Raw genomic sequence first — 24775 nt, forward strand, 5'->3', positions numbered from 1 at the left:
TTTATGTTCTGAATTTACCCCCTCTAATTTTAAGGCTGTGCCCACGGGTCCTAGTCTCCCCACCTAACGGAAACGATTTCTTAGCGTCCACCCTTTCCAAGCCATGTATTATCTTGTAAGTTTCTATTAGGTCTCCCCTTAACCTTCTAAACTCCAATGAGTACAATCCCAGGATCCTCAGCCGTTCCTCATATGTTAGACTTACCATTCCAGGGATCATCCGCGTGAATCTCCAGTGCCAGTATGTCCCTCCTGAGGTGTGGGAACCAAAACTGGACACAGTACTCCAAATGGGGCCTAACCAGAGCTTTATAAAGTCTCAGTAGCACATCACTGCTTTTATATTCCAACCCTCTTGAGATAAATGACAACATTGCATTCGCTTTCTTAATCACGGATTCAACCTGCATGTTTACCTTTAGAGAATCCTCGACTAGCACTCCCAGATCCCTTTGTGCTTTGGCTGTATGAATTTTCTCACTGTTTAGAAAGTAGTCCATGCTTGTATTCTTTTTTCCAAAGTGCAAGACCTCACATTTGCTCACATTGAACTTCATCAGCCATTTCCTGGGCCACTCTCCGAAACTGTCTAGATCCTCCTGCAGCCTCCCCAATTCCTCAGTACTACCTGCCTGTCCACCTAACTTTGTATCATCGGCAAACTTCGCTAGAATGCCCCCAGTCCCTTCACCCAGATCATTAATATATAACGTGAACAGCTGCGGCCCCAACACTGAACCCTGTGGGACACCGCTTGTCATTTGAAATTTACTGCCCCTACTCTGACTAACACTTTCTTCCTAATAAAACATCATCTTTTTCATTGATAAGCCCTAAACTTAATCATTTTCACAGCTCAATGAACTTGTCTGATCTCCTAGGTTTTACAAACCATAATCCTATCCTTATCATTTGTGTCTGTTATTGTGGGAACCTACTTTTCTCTTTAATGCTTGCTACAAATTTCAGACTGTCTGTTCTTCAACATTTCTTATCACATTGAGTCCTACAGACCTTTGCTGTTTGTGCAGAACTCCCTCTATATTAATTTGTACAAATCAATTTTTTTCAAAATAGACACTGTTACATTGGTTTACCCCTTTCTCAATGCTACGTTGTTTTCATTTATGACCTCACTTAAATGCTGGAGCAGGCAAACTAATTCTGATACTGCAGCCATATTTATGCCACTATGATCAGGGGCTACGTCAATAGTGGTCAACAGCTTGTGCTCCCAAACTTTGTACTTATGATGTCCCCATCAAGGTGTCAGAATCTGAGCTGGTTATGAATGCAGGAGGAAGCTTTGCCAAAGTTTCCTCTGAGGTCTCTGAGGTCCCCGAAGGTTGAGTAGGTGACTTTTGCTGAAGAAGGTCATTTTTCCACATGTGCCATGGACATCCCACTGGTAGCTGCAAGACACAAGGAAGAGGTAATGTTGCATCCGAATATTGGAATTGGTCTGCAAAGAATAACACTGGCAGGGGTTAATATGATGACAAATGAAGACGAATGTCCTTTTTGGGGATAGTGACTGTGAGTTTGAAAGGGCCTGTCTAAGGAGCCTTGGGTGGATTTGTGCAATACATCTTTAAGGTGGGACACACTGCTGTGAATGTCAGTGGTGAAGGGGGTGGATGTTTCCAGATATAGTCCTGGATGGTGTCAAACTCCATGAGTCTTGTTGGAACTGTACTCATCAAGGCAAGTGGAAAGTATTACATCATGTTCCTGACTGATGCCTTGTAGATCATATAATCATAGAATTCCCTACAACGTGGAAGTAGACCATTCGACCCAAGTCCACACCAATCCTCCAAGCAGCATCCCAGCCAGAGTCACTCCCCTATTCCTGTAGTCCTGCATTTTCCATGGCTAACTCACCAAGTCTGCACATCTGTGCACACAAAGGTCAATTTAGCATGGCCAATCCACCTAACCCACACACCTTGGGACTGTACGAGGAAACCCTCATAGACATGGGGGAAGAATGCAAACTCCAAACAGACAGCTGCACAAGGGTGGAATTGAATCTGAGTAGTTGGTGCTGTAAGTCAACAGTGCTAACCACTGAGCCACCGTGCTACCCTAGAGGTTGGACAGACCTCGGGGAGTCAGGAAATGAGTTATACACTGAAATATCCCAACCTCTGACATGCTTCATGTAGCCATTTTATTTATATGGTGAGTCTGTTTGAGTTTCTGGTCAATGTTGATAACAAAGAATTAACCAATGGCAATGCAGTCACCCTTTTGTTGGAGATGGTCATTACTTGATTTGATTTGGTTTGATTTGATTTGATTTGACTTGATTTGACTTGGTCTGATTTGATTTGATTTATTGTTGTTACATGAACCTAGGTACAGTGAAAAGAGGCAGGTTATACCATACAAAGTGCATAAGGGTAATAGAGTAGAGGGAGGAATACAGTGTTATGGCTGCAGAGAAGGTATAGAAAAGAGCGAGATCAACATTAAATCTGAAATTTGAGAGGTCCATTCAAAAGTCTAATAATAGCAGGAAGGAAACTGTCCTTGAACCTGTTGATCCAACTGTGAGATAAAGATTGCTTGCCACTTGTAGCCCAAGCCTGGATATTAGTCGTTGACTGCTTGAGAATTTGAGGAGTCATCTATGGTGCTAAATATTAGCAATCATCAATGAACATTCCCACTTCTGACCTTATGATGGAGGGAATGTCATTGGTGAAGCAGCTGAAGATGATTGGGCTGAGAATACTATCCTGAGGCACTCCTGCAAAGGTGTCCTGGAGCTGGGAAGGCTAACCTTCTACAACCACAACCACTTTCCTATGTGCCAGATATAACTCTAACCAGTGGAGAATATTCCCCTTTCACCCCGATTTTATGGGCTTTTAGATGTCAAATACAAGGGTAGTCACTTTCATCACCCCTCTTGAGTTAACTCCTTTATCCATGCTTGAACCAAGGACGTAGCATGTTTTGGAGCTGAATAGCTCTGGGGAAATCAATACTGTCAGGGAGAAGGTTGGTGCAAAGCAGGGGCCGATTGATAACACTGTTGATGACACCTTCCATCACTTTATTGGTGATCAAGCATAGATTGCCCACTTGGGTTTGTCCTACTTTTTGTGTACAGGACGTACCTAGGCAATTTTCCACATTATCATGTAGATGCCAGTTCTGAGGCTCTGCTGGAATAGCTTAACAGCAAGTTCTGGTGCACAAGTCTTCAATACCATATCTATTATTTGTCAGGGCCCATAGTCTTTGCAGTACCAATTACTTCCAGACCTTTCTTGATGTATATGATTGAATTAACTTGGCTGAAGATTGGCATCTGTGAATCTTGTGAGCATTGGAGGGGCTGAAATTAATCAATTAGTTGGCACTTTTGGCTGAAGATTGTTGCAAATGTTGTTGATAACTCCTTCTGTCATTTTATTGGTGGTCGAAAGTGGGCTGGTGGGTCAGTAACTGGTCAAGTAAGATTGTCCTGCTTTTTTTTGTGTCCATAACATAAATGGGTAAATTCCTAAATTTTCAGGTAGATACCAGCATTGTAGCTATACACAGCTTTAAATGTCACTTATTTTCATTAGCTAGATAGTGTGTGGTTCAATGCCACGGTCTTGGGAATGTTTCCGCTTTGGTTTGGATAGACCTGGAATCTGCCTCCTTATACTGTCCCTGAGAGTTGAAGACAATTTTAAATGGCAATTGCCAAATAAATAGCTCAGAACGCAGCACCAGCAGACAGTAGGCTAAGAACCAAGGAGTTTAAGTACGTAATTCTTTGAAGTATGCATCACATGTAGATAGAGTGGTTAAAAAGGTATTTAGCATGCTTGCCTTCATTGCTCAGACCTAGGAGTTGAGACATGACCCTGAGGTTGTACACAATGTTGGAAGAAATTTAACCAGGATGTTGCTGGCAATGGAAACTTTGAGTTATAAGGGGAGGCTAAATAGGCTGGGATTTTTTTCCAGTGGAGCATAGGGCATTGAGAAGTAATTTTATGAAGGCTTATAAAATAATGATTGGTATAGATAAGATGAATCCCTAGGGTGGGGGATTTCAAAACTAGAGGGCATATTTTAAGGTGCGAGGCCTCCATTCCTGATGAAGGGCTTTTGCCCGAAACATCGATTTTCCTGCTCCTCAGATGCTACCTGACCTGCTGTGCTTTTCCAGCACCACTCTGATCTAAACTCTGGTTTCCAGCATCTGCAGTCCTCACTTTTGCCTAGTATTTTTCAATGTGTAATTTCAGTTACATCCCACTGTAGACTTTTGCTATAAATTCTGTGTCTTACACTTGTGTACTCCACAACCACCTGATGAAGGGGCAGTGCTTTGAAAGCTAGTGCTTCCATTTAAACCTGTTGGATTATAACCTGGTGTTGTGTGATTTTTAACTATTTATTATATGTTATTTAGAACAGTAGTGATAATGGATGTTAACCAATTTTCATCCTTATCTTATTTTCCAGTTGGATACACCAGTGATTGCAAAGGGTCCTGTGGAGCTATGGTTAGGTGACTTACTGCGTGTGCAACAAGCATCATTGCACACTGTGATTAAATTAGCATTCTATAGTTTCAGTGAACCAGAATTCCAGTTAATACCTTTCCTCTATGAGGCTCCTGGCCAGGTAAATGATTGTCAATAACTATAGCTTTGTTTTAATGATTATTGTTATTCTCTCTTATTGCCAGGTTCTATGAATAGTTTGGGTTAAATCTTGCATATGCAATTGTATTAATATACAGGTATTAATATGTAGATAATAATATCTGTGCCGATTTTTAAAAGTGTATTAGCGTTTCCAACTTTTCTGGCATAATTCTCATATTATTCACACTACAGAAGGAACAAGTTGATTTCACCTCAAAGAATTTTGGAAAAAGGGGTTATTTCTAATTTCTAGGAAAATATGACAGACTAAATATGAAAAGAAATTTGGGGAATAAAAGGATGAGTAATCTGTTTTTCCTTCAATGAGCTGTATCGAGCATTTAAATTATAACGTAAGGTACTAAAGTCAGATAAGTAATTTTCAGTAAAGAGAAAATGTTAAAGTTGCTTTATTTCTAATTTTAATTATGAAGAGGTTTGACAAAGAATAAAGACATTTTTTATTAATGGCAAATGTTTTGAAGAACAAGAAATATAAATTAAAATTAGAATGTTAGGAGTAAGAGTGAAATTAAGTAGCAAGCTTCATCAATAATAACTTGTAGAATGAGTTTTCTGTAGGAACATAATTGAAATAAACAACATGTAACGAGTGAATAGGACGGCAAGCTTAAAATGTTCAACATTTATTTCAAACTAGAAATTGCTGGAGAAATTCAGTGGACCAACTCAACCAGCTTTTGTTGCATTGACCAATCCAATTTACTTTGTTGACTGTCGCATCAATTGGGATTGGTGTCAACACTGATGAGCTGAAAATGTGTCGCTGGAAAAGCGCAGCAGGTCAGGCAGCATCCAAGGAACAAGAGAATCGATGTTTCAGGCATGAGCCCTTCTTCAGGAATCAGATCCCTGAAGAAGGGCTCATGCCCGAAACGTCGATTCTCCTGTTCCTTGGATGCTGCGCTTTTCCAGCAACACATTTTCAGCTCTGATCTCCAGCATCTGCAGTCCTCACTTTCTTCCCATTGGTGTCAACACCACAGTGTTTAATCCCCATTCAAAAAAGCACAGCAAGTCAGGCATCATCCAAGGAGCAGAAGAATCGATGGACATTGGGGCACAGACAGACACACTTTAACCTCATACCTTCAATGCATTATCTGAGCTGACATCGCACCTGTTGTTAAAATTCACTTGAGAATGTAACATTAAAAAAGTTCTGGGATTAACATATGAAAGAACTGAGACCAACATGGTCATTCTAAAAGATGAGAGATTTAACAAACAATCCAGGTCTTTTTCAGTATACCATTTCAGTTGAAACACAATGTAAACGTTTGATATAAATTCTGCGTCTAACAATCTTATACTTCACAACCATCTGATGAAGGAGCAGCACTCCAAAAGCTAGTGCTTCCAAATAAACCTGTTGGATTATAACCTGGTGTTGTGTGATTTTCAACTTTGTACACCCCAGTCCAACACCAGCACCTCCAAATCGTGAATCTCATGATTTTATACTCTTCTACAAGGTCTCCTACTCTCTAAAGATAAATGTACTAGCTTGTCCTACCTTTCATTATCATTCAGACCATTTAGTCCTGGAAATATCCTTGTAAGTTTCTTCTGCACTCTTTCCAGTTTAATAACATCCTTCCCACAGCAAGGTGACCAAAACTGAACATAATACTCCAACTGTGGCCTCACCAAAGTCCTGTACAACTGCAACATATCTTCCCAACTTCTATACTCAATGCCCTGAGTGATGAAGGCCAGTGTGCCAAAAGCCTTCCTCACTGCCCTGTCCAATTGTGATTCCACTCACAGAGAACTGTGAACCTGAATTCCAAGGTCTCTTTGTTCCACTACACTCCTTAATATCCTACCATTCCCCACGAAAGTCCTACCTCCATTTGACTTTTCAAAATGCAATATCTCACATTTATCTGTACTAAAGAGCATTTGCCATTTCTTAGCCCACTTCCCTGGCTGTTCAAAGTTCTGCTGCAATTTCTGATAACCTTCCTCACTATCCACAATACCATCTATTTTAATATCATCTGCCAACTCACTAATCTTGTGTGGCGCTGGAAAAGCATAGCAGATCAGGCTGCATCTGAGAGGCAGGAGAGTAGACGTTTCGGGCATAAGCCCTTCATCCCTAACGAAGGGCTTATGCCCTAAATGTCGACTGTCCTGCTCCTCAGATGCTGCTTGACCTGCTGTGCTTTTCCAGCGCCACACTTTTTCACTCTAATCTCCAGTAGTCTTCACTCTCTCCTAATTTACTAATCATGCCTTGGATATTCTCATGCATATCATTGATATAGATAATAAACAGCAATAGGCCCAGCACCGACCCCTGAGGCACTCCACTAATCACAAGCCTCCAGTACATCAAGCATCCTTTCACTATTACCCTCCTGCTTCCCACCATCAAGCCAATTGTACATCCAATTTGCCAGCCCGCCCTGGACTCCATGTCATCTAACCTTCCAGAGCAGCATACCATGTGGAACCTTATCAATGGCCTTACTGAAATCCATTAACATCATGTCTACTGCCCTGCCTTCATCAACCTTCCTAGTCACTTCATCAAACAAATTTCTGATGCATGATTTCCCATGTATAATGCCATGCTGACTGCTCCTAATCAAACCTTGCCTTTCCAAATGCATGTGTATCTTATCTCAGAATCTTCTCAAGTAACTTACCTACCATAGATGTTAGGCTTACTAGTCTGTAGTTCCCAGGTTTTTCTTTGCAGCCCTTATTGAATAAGGGCTCAACATTCGCTAACCTCAAATCTTCCAGGACCTCACCTGTGGCTAACAATGATGCAAAAATATCAGCCAGAGCCCTCGCAATTTCTTCTCTAACATCTTGCAGAGTTCTTGGATATATCTGGTCAGGACCAGGAGATTTATTCACCTTCTTACATCCTAATACATCCAACACCTCTTTTACTGTGATATGGATTGTCCCCAAGCTATGAGCACGAACTTGCCCAAGTTCCCAAGTTTTCATGTCTTTCTCCACAGTAAACACAGAGGAGAAATATTCATTGAGGACTTCCTGTGATTCTACACATAAAGGTACACCATGGTCCTGGAGGGTGCCTATTCTCTCTCTAGTTATTATTTTTCCTTCAATATACCTGATGTACCTCTTTGCATTCACCGTAATCTTCTCAGCCAAGGCTATCCTGTGCCCCATTTTTGCCCTCCTGATTTCCTCCTTCAGTAAACTCCTATATCCGCTATATACCTCCAGGGATTCCCTTGATCCCATCTGTCTGGCCCTGAGCCATACCTCAATATCTGTTATGATCCCAGGGCTCCCTATTTCTGTCAACCTTAACCTTCACCCTCTCAGGAATATATAGACCTTGAACTCTAGCTACCTCACTTTTAAAGGCCTCCCACTTGCCAGAGGTCCCTTTCCCTGCAAACAAACTACTCCAATCAACCCCTGCAAGCTCCTGCCTAATTCCATCAAAATTTGCCTTGCCCCAATTTAGAACTTGAACCTATGGACCAGTTTTGTCCCGAAACATAACTGTCTTAAAATTAATAGTACTATGGTCACTGGTCCCAAAGTGCTTCCTCACTGTCACCTCAGTGACCTGTGCCGCCCTACTTCCCAAGAGTAGGTCAGGTTTTGCCTCTTTCTTGAGTCGGACCCTCTATATACTGCTTGAAAAAACTTTCTTCTATGCACTGAACAAATTCTACTCCATCTATCCCCTTAACGCTCTGGCAGTCCCAGTCTCTGTTAGGAAAATTAAAATCTCCTACTCTGACAACCCTACTGCTCCTGCAAGTCTCCCCAGTTTCCCTGCATATTTGTTTCTCTAATTCCTGTTGACTATTTGGGGGCCTATAGTGCAATAACGTCACCATCTTCTTATTTCTTAGCTCCACCCACAAAGCAATAAGGATCAGAGAATGGCAGAGAATAAAATATATTTCTAATGGGAGGATCCACAATCTATGGCTAACTAAAGAAGTTAGGCAAAATATAAAACTTAAGAGGTAAGTATATATTTGCATAAAAATGCTTGGCAGGTCAATAATTGGTCAAATATAAATAACAGCAGAGAATGACTAAAAGGTTAATCAGGAGGAAGAAAGTAAAACATGAAAGCAAGCTAGCTAGGAATAAAAAATGGATAAGAGTTCCTACAGTTATTTAAAATAGAAAAGAGTAATTAAAATGAGTGTTGGCCTTCTGAAGAGTAAGAATGCACAGTTACGGGCAGAAAATAAGTAAATCACACATAGAGTGACTGAATATTTTTCTTCCATCTTCACTATGAGGAACACAAACAAAAATACAGTAATAGCTATCATTCAGGAGTTGGAAAGGAGAAAGGGAGTTAGAAAAATTTCACTCATGAGGGAAGTGGTATAAAGTTGCAGCCTGTTTCAGGTGAACTTCATCCAAGGGTCCTGAAAGAGGAGTCAAATGAGTAGTAGAAGTGTTGGTGTTACTTTGCTAAAACTTCCTGGATTCGGGAATTGTTCCAACAGACTGAGAAGTAGAAACTATAACCCTTTTATACGAGATGAGCAGACGGCAGATTATAGGAAACTAAAGAGCACTTATCTTGATATTTGTCATGGGAAAGCTGTTAGAATCAATCATTGAAAAACTATAGCTGTATATGTAAAGAAACTCAAAATAATTAAGAATTAACAGAAACAAGATAAAGAAATTGCTGGAAAACCTCTGTGGATAGAAAGTAGAGTTAACATTTCAGGTCCAGTGACCCTTAATCAGCATGGTTTTGCAAAAGAAAAATCATGTGTAACCATCAAAACTCGTAGTGAAGTTAGTAACATACTTGCTTGGATAGGACATTGGCTGGCTGGCAAAAGAAAGAGACTAAACGAAAATGACTGGCAGCATGTAATAAGCTGAGTCCCACAACCATCTGTGCTAGGGCCTCAACATTTTGCATTATCCATCAGTGTCTTCAGTGAAGGGCACAAATGTGTGGAAATTTGCAGACAACACTGCAACACATTTGGTAGGAAAGTATTGTGTGAAGAAGACAAGAATTTTGCACGAAAATTTGGATAGGCTGTGTGAGTGGCAAATACCTGGCAGATGGAGTGTACTATGGGCAAAAGTGGAGTTGTCCACTTTGACAGGAAGAATATAAAAGTAAAGTATTACTTAAATAGACACAAAAGGTCCACAGCAGGTGTGATCTCCCTGGCCCTACATTCATCCCTCAAACATTTTGGACAACAAGGATACCTATGTCAGGCTCCTACTTATTAACTACAGCTCTGTCTTTAACACCATAATTCCAAACAAACTCATCTCCAAATTCTGGGACCTAGGTCTCTGTTCCCTCTCTCTATAACTGAATTCTCAACTTCCTGGCCAACAGACCGCAGTCAGTAAGGATAGGTGACAACACCTCCTTCCATGATAATCCTCAACACCAATGCCGCACAAGGCTGTGTATTCAGTCCTTTGCTTTATCTTTTATGCACATATATACCAACTTCCACACCAACTCCATTGACAAGTTTAATGATGGCAACACCATTGTAGATCAGATCTCAAACAACAATGGGATGGAGTGCAGGAAGGAGATACAGTACTTAATAGAATGGTGTAAAGACAACAGTCTCTCCGTCAATGTCAGCAAAACAAACGAGATGATCATTGACTTCTGGAAGCGAACTGGAGGGCATGCCCCTGTCTGCATCACTGGTGCTGAGGTGAAGATGATCAAGAGTATCAAGCTCCTGGGACTGACAATCACCAACAATTTGTCTTGGTCCTGCCTTGTCGACATTACAGTCAAGAAAGCACAGCAATATGTTTACTTCCTCAGGAAGCAGAGGGAATTCAGCATGTCCATAAAGATATTGATCTTTGTAGATGCACCATACAAAGCAACCTATCTGGATGTGTGGTATGGCAACTGCTCTTCCCAAGACCAAAAGTAACTGCAGAGAGTTATGAACACAGCGCAGTCCATCATGCAAACCAGCCTTTCATCCACTGACTCTATCTGAAATTCACTCTGCATTGGGAAAGCAACCAACATGATCAAAGACAACTTTCACCCCAGTTCTACTCTCTCCCAGTCTCAGGCAGAAGATATAAAAGTTTGTATATACATACAAACAGATTCAACAACAACTTCTTCCTCACTGTTACTAGCTATTTGAATGGATCTCTTTAATGTTAATGTTGATCACTTTCTGCATCTTCTCGGCTGCTGTAAGATTGTATCCTGCACTATGTTCTGTTATCCTGATGCACTTGTGTATCTGCCTATAAAGCACTTAAGACAACAATTTTCAATGTATCTCGCTACATGTGACAGTAATAAATCAAATCAAATCAAATAGAGAGCAACTGTGGAATTCTGAGTTGCAAAATAATGTAGGTATTCTTGTGTATGAGTCACAAAAATGTTAGTTAGCAGGTACAGAATGTAATGAAGAACAGCAATGCAATTCTATCCTTTATTGTAATTTAATATGTTCAAGGTGAAAGGGGAAACATTTAAAAGGGACCTAAGGGGTAACGTTTTCATGCAGAGAGTTGTCTGTGAATGGAATGAGCTGCCAGACGAAGTAGAGGCTGGTATAATTACAACATTTAAAAGGTATCTGGATAGGTATGTGAATAGAAAGGGTTTAGAGGGATATGGGCCAAGTGCTGACAAATGGGACTAGATTAGTTTAGAATATCTGGTCAGCATGGACAAGTTGGACTGAAGGGTCAGTTTCCGTGCTGTACATCTCCATGACTCTATTATATAAAAATAAGATGTTATGCTTCAGTTATGCAGGCCAATGGTGAAACTGCATCCCAAACACGGGGGAACCTCGATTATCCGAACATGATGGGTAGGCGCTATGTCGTTTGGATATTCGATTATTCGGTTAATTGATTACATGCCTTTCCTCTGGGGCTCGGAGTTTGTAAAGTCTGCTCCCCGTTCAGGAGACTGCAGCAGCAGCACACAGCGTGCATGAGACCCTGCCCCCCAACCCCGCCCAACACCTCCCTCGCCCCCAACCCCATCCAACTCAACCCCCGTTCCCATGCAACTCTGCTCCCGTTCTCATGCAACCCCGCCCCCAACACCCCCCGCCCCCAACCCCATGCAACGTCTCCCCCCACAACCCCGTGCAACCCCGACTCCAACAACCCCCAACCCCATGCAACACCGGCCCCTCCCCCCACTCCCGTGCAACCCCAACCCAACCCCGTCTATCACTCCCCCCGCGCCTCAAGCCCTTCCCCCCCCCACCCCCTCTCTGGGGTAGCTGGACTGGACACCAACAAGACTGCTGCTGCTGCTGCTGCTGCTGTTGCCTTTGTGGGGTAAGCCTCCAAATAGCACACACACACGCAGCCACGCGCACACAACATTTTTACTGCAACTTTTTGACAGGTTCCACTTTTACCCTGTACAGGACAATGTTGGAGAGATGATCTGTGGAGTAGGGTACACTCCTGTGAAGAACTCCAGTGAAAGTGTGGGGAGACAGAAAGAGCGGGCAGACAGCCATTTGGAGATGGTGCCTGTTTAATCACTGTAAACAAAAGACGCAATCACTGTTGGAAACACGTATTTGATGTAACGTTTCTACCGGGATCACGAGATCTTCTTCAGATAATCCGATTTTTGGATAATTAGTGTTCGGATAATCGAGGTTCCTCTGTACTGTGTGTAGTTTTGACCTTCTTTTTAAAGAAGTATGTAAATCGATCTGAGATGGTCCAGAGGAAATTTATTAGATTTATACTTGGAATGAATGGATTGTCTTATGAGGACAGGTTAGACAGGCTGGGTTTATTTCCACTAGAGATCACAAGAATGAAGGGTGATTTGATTTGAAGTACATGGGATCCTGGCTGATCTTGACAAGATAGACGTTGATTTTTCCTCTTGTCAGTTGATGCAGAAATAAAGTATTTTTAAGAGAGATGTGGATAGATTCTTGCTAGGCAGGGGAATCAGATATTATCAGTTGGAGATGGGAATGTAAAATTTAAAACATAAGCAGATAAGCTATGCTGTTATGGCTGAGCAGGCTCAAGGTGCAAAATGATCGGGTTTTGCTCCTATTTTTACAATTGTATTGTCATACCAGTACCTGCAAATTCCTCTCCAAGTCACGTACTGTCATGACTTGAAATTCCATTATCAATTCTTTACTATCACTGGGTCAAAATCTTGGAAGATCCCCTCCGACGGTACTATAGGTGTACCTTTACTACATAGCTGCAGTGGTTCAACATTAGAGCTCACTGCTTCTTGTCAGAGGCAGTTAGGGATGGGAAAGAAAACTTGCTGTAGCCAGTAAAGCCAACATTCTTCAAATGAGTTTTAGAACTTAAATAAACCTGTTATTCACAAATATCTTAACCTCAAGGCTATGCTATATTGATGCCAGCTCTTTTTCTGCTGGCATTTAAATATAGGAAGATTAATTGAAATGCTTTACTTAATCCTTATTGTCAAACAAATTGTTATTATTGCCCCAGCTTCACAGTCAAACTTCCAAATTTTGGAGAAAAGGAAATAAATTTACAGTACTAACCCACCAATTAACTTACGCTTTTCCTGAGATCTCAATTTGTTTTATTTGTCCTGGCTCATTTCATTGAATCTGGCCTGCCTCATATTTATGAAGTGTATCAACAAACATGGATGACTGAATATCTGTTTCTCCAGATGACCTCATTATGAATATTTGCCTGAACTCCAAGTCCAATTTACTAGATTGGAGTATTTTTGTTTGCTCACTAGCACGATGTGGGTGTCACTGGATGGGCCACCATTTTTTGCCAATTCTTAGTTGCTCTTGTAAAGGTGCTGGTGAGCTGCTTTCATGGCCTGCTGCAGTCCATGTGTTATAGGTAGACGCTCAGTGTCCTTGGGAAAGGAATTCCAGGATTACACAGGCTCAGCTAGACTATTAACTTTATTTGATTGCCATCGTTATGAGATTATATTAAATTATTCTTTCTTTGATCTGTTTCGCAACAGCATTCATTTAAACAATTAAGAAGGTTCGATGCAGAGTAAACTTTCTGTTATGGAATCGACGAATTACGGTGCTTAACTGACATTTTGATCAGATTATTACTAATTTCTAAATGGTGGATTCTTTATTAGCAGATGAAAACTTGCTTTAAAAATATCCATGCTTGAGTAATGGGTATGACAGGTATTGTGGGAGCACCATTATATATGTTGCATGTAATCTGGATGGGATACAGGGAATGGATAAGGATGTGAGAGTGAGGCCGAGGGAGCAGATTCAAATTCCATATAATTCAGATAAAATCCCAGAGAACCAAGATGAATATTCTATCTAGTCTGTAACAGCACATGCTCACCTCCATTCCTGAATCAGAACTGCTTTTAGGACTGGCATTCCAACACAATTCCACCCCCATTTTTTCAATTCAATTCATTCCACATGCTGTCAAGAAATAGTTGAGGGTACTGGCTACTGCAAAAGCTATGGACCCTGACAACATTCCAACAATAATACTGAAGACTTGTGCTCCAGAACTTGCCGTACTCCTAGCCAGGCTGTTCCATTACAATATAACAGTGGCATCTAATCAAAAATATAAAAAACCACCCGGGTAAGTCCTTAACACAAAAAGCAAGGCAAATCCAACCCAGCAAATTATGCCCCACCAGTCTCTACTCGATAATCAGTAATGTAATGGAAGGTGTCATCAACAATACGACAAAGCAGCATCATTTCAACAATAACCTACTCAGTGATGTCCAGTTCAAGTTCTGCCAAGGCCATTCAGTTCCTGACCTAATTACAACCTTGGTTCAAACATGGACAAAAGACTTGAAATTCAGAGGTGAGGTGAGAGTGACAGACATTGATATCAAGGCCACATTCGAACAAGTGTGACATCATGAAGCCCTAGCAAAACTAGAATCAATGGGTATCAGAGAACAAACTCTGTGCTGGTTAAAATCATACATGGCACATAGGATGATGGTTTTGGTTGTCAGTCATCTCAGCTCCAGGACATCTCTTCAGGAGTTCCTCAGGGCCAACCATCTTCAGCTGCTTCATCAATGATATTCCCTCCATCATAAGGTCAGAAATTTGGATGTTCAGCAATGATTGACTTGATTTGATATGATAGTGCAATGGTGAGAATAAATCAATGTTCAGCACTATTCATGACTCCTCATATATTGGAGCAGTTCATGTTCAAATGCAGCAAGCTCTGGACAATATCCAAGCTTGGGACGACAAACAGCAAGTAACATTCATGTCACAGAACTGCCAAGCAATGACCATCTCCAGTGAGAGACAATCTAACCCCTGTTCCTTGTCATCCAAAAAAAATCACTGAATCCCCTCCATCAACATCCTGTGGTGAGGTTGGGGGTCAGGGTGTTGGGATTACCAGTCACCAGACACTGAACTGGATTTACTTTTAACATAGAGTGACTACAAGAGGCAATCAGATACTAGGAACAATCTCCACCAGTGATGCTCAGTAAAAGCAATGTGTACTATCTACAAGATTCACTGCAGAAATTCACTGAAAGATTCTTCGACAGCACCTTCCAAACTCACTGCCATTTCCATCTAGAAGGACAAAGGTAGCAGATACATGTGAACACTGCCAGCTGCAAGTTCCCCTTCAAGTCACTCACCATCTTGACTTGGAAATATGTCCCTTATTGCTGGGTCAAAATCCTGTAGTTCCCTCCCTGAATGCATTGTGGATCTACAAACAGCACATGGGCAGCAGTGGTTCAAGAAGGTAGCTCACTACCACCTTATCAAAGGCATTTAGCGACGGCAGTAAATGCTGGCCAGCCAATGATGCCCACATCCCACATATGAATAAACAAAATCTTCTCAGAGTGAAATGGTGAACACAGGACACATTTATCTGGAGATAGCTCTCCACCATATTGGGAAATTTCTTGACTCCTTGTTCCTACTACGTTTATTCAGTTTTGATCCAGTGTTTCAGGTCTGTGACTGTGACAGTACTGGGTTATTTATGTCATTCATTTGTATGCACATACCCTCAATGTTTTCTTTTCATACCTCCAGGTAGGAATTCTTGCAATCCAGATAATATGGACACGGGATTCAGAGGATGCAATTAAAATTGCAAAAGACAGTAAAAAGATTATGCAAACAACTAACCAGAAGTTTCTAGATCTGCTGAATGCTCTAATCAGCCAAACAACATACGACCTGACTACATTTCAAAGAATCCAGTTTGAAACTCTCGTCACCATCCACGTTCATCAGAGGGACATATTTGATGACTTGGTATGGTGAAAGAATTTATATTTGTATTTCAATTCTCATTTATTCTTTCACTTTAGTGCTGTTAGTTAATATTTTTAAACTAACCCGGATTCTTTCACAAAAGTTGCCATTTCACAGAGAGATGGAAATGTTCTGGCATATATATAAGAGGAGCAGAAGTAGAATATTCAGCCCCCTGATTCTGCTTTGGCATTCAATAAGATTATGGTTGATATGTTCATATTTTGAATTCCACAGTCCCATCCATAATGTTGGGTTAGGATGACCATCGCCGAGTGATGTTATCACTAGATTGTTAATCCAGACACCCAGGTAATATTCTGGGGCAATAAGCTTAAATCCCACAACAGATGGTGGAATTTGAATTCAATTTTTTTTTAAATGTCCTGAATTAAGAGTCTAAAGGTGACCACAAATCCATTGTTAGGGGGAAACTCCATGTAGTTCATAAACGTCATGTAAAGAAGGAAACTGCCATCATTACCTGGTCTGGACTACATGGAACCCTAGACCTACAGCAAAGTGGTTGACTCTTAATGCCTTCTGGGCAATTAGGGTAATAAATCCTGGCCTAGCCAGTGATGCCCTCATTTATTAGGAATGGAAGAAGAGAAATGGCAAATTTCTCCTCTCCAACCTGTTCACCATTAAAAAACTTACAGCTGATCTTTCATCTGACTATATGTAACTTTTGTTTCAGTATCATGCCTTCAATTAAGAAAAGTATCAACCTCACGTTGATTTTGAGTTTTAAAATTCTGCCACCTTTTCTTTTAAGAAATTTTACCTAACTTGCCATCTGATAGACATGGCTAATGTTTAGGCTTCCGGCTAATTCGACATGTCCAATCAGTGGAAATAATTTCTATCTATTCACTGTATCCACTATCTATCCACTCAAATCAAGTTACCTTGGATCTTCTAAATTCCAGAGAATACAGGATTGGTTAGCTGAAAGGAAAGCAGAGAATAGGGTTAAATGGATCATCATCTTGGAAGCAAGCTGTATCTAGTGGAGTATCCTGGGAATCAATCCTGCAGCTTCAACTAGCTTCAACATAAATTAATGTATTGGATGAAGGAACTGAATATAGCTAACTTTATAACAACAGAAAGATGAGTAAGAATGTAAATTATCAAGGGTGCCTGGGGGATCCAAGATGGCGGCGACCCAGCAAGTCTGAGTCTATAGTGCTCCTCCCATGACTTGGGTAAAGTGGGTCACCCACCCCCACCACACTCACCAAATCATTTATAGTAGCTGTTTAATTTAATTAGTTGTTCAATATTAAATTTAAACAATCTAATATTTAATAAAAATGACCAAAGGGAAGGGAGCCCGCAGTTCTCAGCAAGCAGGACCCCCTCCCCCAACCTTTCCAGCTGCAGCTGAGGCGTTCACAGCCGCCCCGGGGGGACTTACCTACAGTGACAAGCCTTGTAGAAATGATCTCCAAAGTGGATGTGAAGATCGACGCTTTTATTGAAGAATCCCAAAATCGAGGGACTCACTCTCGGCCGCGCTGCAGAAGCACGACCGAGACATCCAGGAAATCGAGCGCCGAGTCGGAGGGGTGGAGTTAAAGGCCGCAACCTCCGAAACTACAGCACAATCGGCCGTGGATCGGGTCCAGACTCTCGAACAGTGAGTCCGGACCATTGAAAAAATATTCATTTGCTGGGCCTTCCCGAACGGGAAGAGGAAGGCCAGCTTACAGCATTCCTCAAACAGTGGCTGCCACAGCATTTAAATCTGGAGGCTGGATCAGGCCAGGTAAGGGTAGAATGAGCCTACCGGGTCGCAATACGTGGGCCCGGCTCGAACCAGCACCCACGCCCGGTCCTGTTTCGGCTGCACAGCTATAGGGAGAGGCAGATACTCCTAGAAGCTTCTAGAAATCTTGGAAAAGACCCCCAAGCTATGATCTATAAAGGATCCAAGATCATGTTATTCCAGGACTTTTCTCCAGTTCTGGTCCGAAAGAAGAAGGCATTCGATGAGGCGAAGAAGTGTTTAAGGGACTTAAATATTCAGTACTCCTTACGCTACCCAGCGACGCTACGCTTTAACCATGAAGGATCCGTGTATAACTTTGGATCGCCAGAAAAGGCTAAGGAATTCTTGGACTCTCTTAGATAAACTGTAAGAAATAATGGATGTTGGTTTGCCTTCCCCCCGCTTTGGTTTATATCCCACCCCTTTTTTTCCTTTTTTCTTACCTTACTGTTTAATATTATCATGGGGGATGGGGAGAGGGATTTGATTTTCTCCACCCCCCCTTGGAGTTGTTTTCTTTTATTATTTTATGTATACATGTGGGTATGTATGTATGTATGTATGTATGTGTGTGTATAATATATATATAAGCCGGAGGGTTTGGTTAATGTTGGTGGGGGGAGGTGGTTACCTTATTCTATTTTACCTCTGTCTTTAGGAGCGGGGTTGTTTCTCCCTTGTTATTTTGTATTATTATATTTAATTATTATTTGTTGAGGTTGTAATTTTATAGTTATATGTTTATATATGGTATTAACATTACCACATATATCCAGGTGTTGGTATGGGTGGGGGTAGGGTGCTCACTGTTAACTCTAGCTTTGTATTATATCTGAATTCTCCTCATTTTATTGAGGAGCGCCTGGGTCAAGGGTGGGGCATTGGTTGGGAGAGGATATGATGGACATTTGGAGAGGAAGTGACACCCCCTGGGAACAAGGGGGAAAATCTCCACTTAGATACGTTTTATATTTTTTTAATTTAGAAATAGTTTTTTATTATACTGTTGTGAGTGTATTAGAGAGCTTTTATTTTTGTAAATTTTATATACTCTATGCTCGGGATGTTCTGGATAGGGTTTCCCCTCCCGAGGGGTCTCGGATTTGCCCAGATGATTATGGTTGATCAGTCGGTTAAGTGGTGAACCTGGAATGTCAAGGGGAATAATTCACCAGTCAAAAGGAAGAAAATATTATCAAATCTTAAGAAAGAAAGAGTTGATATAGCTCTCCTACAGGAGATACACCTGCCGGATAAAGAACACTTGAAATTACGACAGGGTGGATTTGATCAGGCCTGTTTTTCTTCTTTTAGCTCAAAAAGCAGGGGAGTTGTTATTCTTGTTCAGAAGAATTTCCCTTTCAAAGTCCTAAATCAGATAAAAGATGAATCTGGACAATATATTTTGATTAAAGCCCTCATAAATGGAGAAGAATATAGGATTTTAAATTTGTACTGCCCCCCAGCACACCCCTTTAAATTTATAATGGAAGCCTTTTCAAATTGATGGCTCTTGGTGCCCGTCATACAATTATAGGGGGAGACTTTAATTGTATTATGGATCTGGAAATAGATAGGATTCCCAAGAATACTGTAGGAGTATCTTCCAGATCTAGACAATTGGTGGATCTGAACAAAGATTTAGGATTAGTAGATGTATGGAGATGTCTTCATCCACAGGGCAGAGATTTTTCTTTTTACTCCAATCCACATAAATGCCATATCAGAATTGATATGTTTTTTGCCCCCTCGATTTTTTTAAATTCCATATCATCCTGTAAAATAGGTAGTATAGCAATTTCCGACCACGCTGCTGTATATATGGAAACTAAGGCGAGGAACAATGGGACATCCCCTCGGCATTGGCGTATGGACCCCTTCCTAATGAAAGATAGGAAATTTGTAAAGTATTTCTCTCAAGAATTTAAAACTTTTTTAGAAATTAATTCAGGTACGGCTAGCAACCCATCAATGATGTGGGAGACCATTAAAGCTTACATGCGAGGTTTGATCATCTCCTACTCAGCGACCCAGAAAAAATTGAAGGGAGAACAACAGCGTCTGCTTGAAGCTCGCTTAAAAGCAGCTGAAACAGCATACACTGATAGACCGTCTGTTATTAAATTGCAAAGGATTACGGCTCTTAGGACAGCTCTAAACACTACGCTTACTCAAACGGCTAAGAGGGAAATATTATTTGCAAAACAAAGGTTATATGAATTTGGCGACAAACCGGGTAGATACTTAGCATTTCTTGCAAAGAAAAAAAAGACCCCTCAGACTATTACGTCTATCAAGGAAAGTACGGGTATTTTGACTCATGATCATAAAAAGTTTAATGCGATCTTTAGAGAATTTTATTCTGAGTTATATAAATCGCAGGATTGTGAAGACAGGACTAGGAGGATGCAGTCATTTTTTAAAAATTTGACCTTTCCAGGCCTAACTCCGGAACAGGTGTCGGTCTTAAATGCTCCTCTAATAGTCCAAGAAATACTTGATGCAATTAGGCAACTTCAGAGCGGTAAGGCACCTGGCCCAGATGGTTTTCAAGCTGAATTCTAAAAAGAATTTACAGAAATATTGGCTGGTCCACTTATGGACATGTATAACTATGCATATAGTCAGGGCTGTCTCCCGCCTTCGCTGAATGAGGCAAATATCTCTCTTATCCTTAAAAAAAGGAAAGGATCCAGAAGATTGTATGTCATACAGACCAATATCCTTGCTAAATGTAGATTTTAAAATCCTTTCTAAAACGTTAGCACTGAGACTAGAAAGGGTACTGCCACATATTATAAAGGATGATCAGACGGGGTTTATTAAGGGCCATAGATCATCCAATAATATTAGAAGGGTTTTGAATATGATTCAAGCCTGTCATTAGGGGTAGTAGTTTCATTAGACACGGAAAAGGCATTTGATAGGGTTGAATGGTCATATTTGTTTTACACATTGGAAAGGTTTGGCGTTGGACAGGTGTTTACCAAATGGGTCTCAACATTGTATAGTGATCCCAAAGCAGTTGTGGTTACCAATGGATTAGGTTCAGATAGCCTCAGTGTGGGTAGGGGCTGCCGTCAGGGATGCCCTCTCTCGCCATTGTTATTTACGCGAATAATTGAACCACTAGCAGAAGCTATACGGGCTGATCCTAATATAACGGCCCCGAGGATTGGTACAGGTAAACATAAAATTACCCTTTATGCAGATGATGTTCTTCTATTCCTCAGTAATCTTCTGATGTCCGTTATTAATACATTTATTAATAATCCAAGTTATTAATACATTTAGCGCATTCTCAGGCTATAAAATTAATTTTTCAAAATCGGAGGCTATGCCAATCGGTGGCCTTGCTATGACACCCCACTTAGTGGACGGATCCCTTTTTCCCTTTCGTTGGTCCCTGGAGGGTTTCTTATATTTAGGCATTTTTATTACCCCAGTATTTGGTCAGTTATACAAGGCTAATTTTGTGCATTTACTGGAAAGGATAAGGCAGGACCTCCAGCGATGGGGAGACCTTCCAATTTCCTGGCTGGGTAGAATAGCACTAATTAAAATGAATGTCCTGCCCCGTCTCCTATACCCTATGAAAATGCTTCCGGTGATGCTGCCGAGGATGGCTCTACGTAAATTATATGGCTGGCTGGGTTCCTTTATCTGGAATAATAGACGGCCCCTCATTAAGCTGAAGAAGCTACAGCTTCCACAGGCAAGGAGAGGATTGGACTTCCCAGATTTTAGGAAATATCAGTTAAGTTCCCTATTCAGTTACATAGCTGATTGGGTCTTGTCTGGTCCACAATCAATCTGGTTGGATATCAAGGCCTCTCAAGTAAAATACCCACTTATTAACCTTTTATTTTCAGACAAGAGAAAAATCATTACAGATCACTGTAAAAACCCTATAATACTAAACACAATTAAGGCTTGGAATATAATGCGACAAAATGAGGGTAATTCACATAAAACATCCCCCTATGCGCCGATAGTGGGAGCATGGGGATTCCAACCGGGGTTTACAGATGCCACTTTTAAACTCTGGAGATCCAGGGGTATCTCATGTCTAGGGGACCTATTGAAGGATGGGGTCCTGATGTCTTTTGAACAGCTGCGTCAGAAATTCGGATTACCTAATGGAGACCTCTTTCGATACTTCCAAATTCGAGACTATATACAGAAGAAGACTACGTTATTAGATAGTCTTTATAAATCAGATAGAGAATGTAGTGTCCTACGACCAGTGGGGGTATCTTCCATCAGTACTATTTATCATTTACTACATGATGAAGTATCGGGAGATATGGACAATCTGCTTAAAACATGGGATCAGAATTTGGGACTAGAAATCTCTATAGAAATGTGGAATGATATTTGGGAAAACGCTAGAAGAATTACTATCTGTAAGAGAACCCAAGCTATCCAGCTGAAGATACTTCATAGGCCCCATATAGCACCAATTCAATTGGCAAAATTTAAGGCAGGAGCATCTCCAATGTGTCCCAAATGCAAAATAGAGGTGGGCACTCTTGTACATTGCCTATGGACCTGTCATAAGATCCGTAGATATTGGACTAAAGTAGCAAGTACCCTGACAGAAATTTTAGGAACGGAAATTAAAGTGGACCCTGTATCCCTCCTTTTGGGCTTTTCGAACTTTCTCTCCCTGGACATGTACAGGAAGAGACTATTTTCTATTCTCTCTTTCTTGCAAGGAAAAATATTTTGGTGAACTGGGTGGCTGACAGCCCCCCTGGACTTTCAAATTGGCACAGATTAATTATGGAATGTATTCCCCTTGACTTCCTTACAAATATGGTGCACCGAAAGACCAAATTATTTTATAAAATATGGCAGCCCTTCTTGAATTACATAAATACAGATATTTCGGCTATCCTAACAAGGGCTTTTATTTAATTGAGATTACGAACCTGGCTGGTCCGGGGCCCCTTAGGAGAGGAATCCCGCACGAATACAGGTTTTATTACATCTGATGTTAACACATTCCGAGCATGTCAGAGATTTAAAAATACACTCTGGTTAGTTGTAGGTTAGATTAGTAGACAGTTGAGTTTTGTTTTTTTTTCTTTTTCGTTTTTTTTTCTTTTGTTAAATTTTGGCTTTTGTATATTTGATTTAATTGTATATCAATGTTTGTATATGAGAGTTTTGTTTATTTTTGTAAACTTGTAAAAATGTTAAATTTCTAATAAAAATATCTATATAAAAAAAAGGGTGCCTGAGCGGTCAACAAAGAAATTTAGTGAGTCAACAAAAATTTGGTATGGAGTATAATATTGCAAGCTATGAAATGTTCACTTTGGCAGGGTGCCTTGGTGTATCAATCACAAAGGGTTAATATATAGGTTCACCATGTGATTAAGAAGGCATGTATAATTAAAAACAGAAATTTCTGTGAAGACACAGTATGTATGACACATCAGGAGTAGATGTACAATTTTGGTGTCCTTGCTTCAGAAAGGACATAATACAAGAAAACTGTTCAGAGAAGGTTCATTCGATTTATTCCTGTGATGAATGAGCTAACTAATGAAGGGTTTTGACCACTGTTTGGTGTCAAATTTCTTGAGTGTTGTTTGGAGCTACACTCATCCAGGCAAGTGTAGAACATTCCATCACCCACCTGACTTGTGCCCCATCAATGGTAGACAAGCTTTGAAGAGCCAGGAAGTGAGTTATTCATGACAGTATTCCTCGCCTCTGATATGCTCTGATAGCCACTGCATTTGCATGGTGAGTCCAGTTGAGTTTCTGATCAATGATAACTGCCAGGATTTTGATGGTGAGAGAATCAGTCAAGGTGTAATTAAATTTCAAAGGAGTTAAGTTGTGTTGTCTTGTTTTGGAGAAGGCAATTGCCTGGGTTTGCATGGCGCACATGTCATTTACCATTTTTACAAGATTTACAAGGATGTTGCCAAGGTGGGACGATTTGAGCTCTGGGGAGAGGTTGAATAGGCTGGGGCTGTTTTCCCTGGAACGTCGGAGGCTGAGGGGTGACCTTATAGAGGCTTAGAAAATTATGAGGGGCATGGATAGGATAAACAGACAAAGTCTTTTCCCTGGGGCTGGGGAGTCCAGAACCAGAGGGCATAGGTTTAGGGTGAGAGGGGAACAATATAAAAGAGACCTAAGGGGCAACTTTTTCACACAGAGGGTGGTATGTGTATGGAATGAGCTGCCAGTGGAAGTGGTGATGGCTGGTACAATTGCAACATTTAAAAGGCATTTAGATGGGTATATGAATGGGAAGAGTTTGGAGGGATATGGGCCGGGTGCTGGCAGGTGGAACAAGATTGAGTTGGGATATCTGGTCGGCATGGACGGGTTGGACCGAAGGGTCTGTTTCCATGCTGAACACCTCTATGACTCTCTGACTCTGTGACTCTATTCTGACCTTATGATGGTTTGGCTAGGACACTAAACTTAGGAACTCCTAGAGTGGTGTCCTGGAGCTGAGACGACTAAACTCCATTAACCCATAATCATCTTTCGATGTGCCAATTATAACTTCAACTAGCAGAGAGTTTGCCCACTGATACCCATTGATTCCAGTTTCTCAAGAGCTTCTTTGATACCACACTTGATCAAATTCGGTCTTACTATCAAAGGCTGTCATTCTCGGTTAATCTTTAGAATTCAGCTGTTTCATCCATGAGCAATCCAAGACTGTAGTGAGGTCAAGAGCTGAGAAGTTGTGCTGGAAACCAAACTCTGCATCAGTGAGCAAGTTATTGCTAGGCAAGTGCTGCTTGATAACACTGCTGATGACATCTTCCACCGATTCACCAAGATTGAGAGTAGACTGATGGGTTAATTGCCCAAATGAGTTTTGTCCTGCTTTTTGTGTGCAGGATATATTTGGGCAATTGTCCACATTGTCAGATGTATGCAAGCACTTTATTTGTAATGGAACAGCTTATCTTGGTGTGTGGCAAGTTCTGGAGCACAAGTCTTCAGTACTATAGCAGACCTGTTGTCTGGGCCCAAGTCTTTGTAGTATCCATGTCTCCACCATTTCTTGA

At 41.0% G+C, this 24775-nt stretch overlaps 1 protein-coding gene across 1 annotated transcript in view; it reads left to right on the forward strand.

The window, feature by feature from the left end:
* LOC140453953 (dynein axonemal heavy chain 8-like) overlaps positions 1-24775 on the forward strand; it is a 1210036-nt gene that overhangs the window by 754718 nt on the left and 430543 nt on the right. Inside the window, exons 43-44 of the mRNA XM_072548830.1 lie at positions 4477-4638; positions 15725-15949. Coding sequence (XP_072404931.1) covers positions 4477-4638; positions 15725-15949 — 387 coding nt within the window. The remainder of the gene's footprint in view (positions 1-4476; positions 4639-15724; positions 15950-24775) is intronic.

Source organism: Chiloscyllium punctatum, chromosome 3 (assembly GCF_047496795.1).
Source record: "Chiloscyllium punctatum isolate Juve2018m chromosome 3, sChiPun1.3, whole genome shotgun sequence".
In the NCBI taxonomy this organism is placed as follows: domain Eukaryota; kingdom Metazoa; phylum Chordata; class Chondrichthyes; order Orectolobiformes; family Hemiscylliidae; genus Chiloscyllium; species Chiloscyllium punctatum.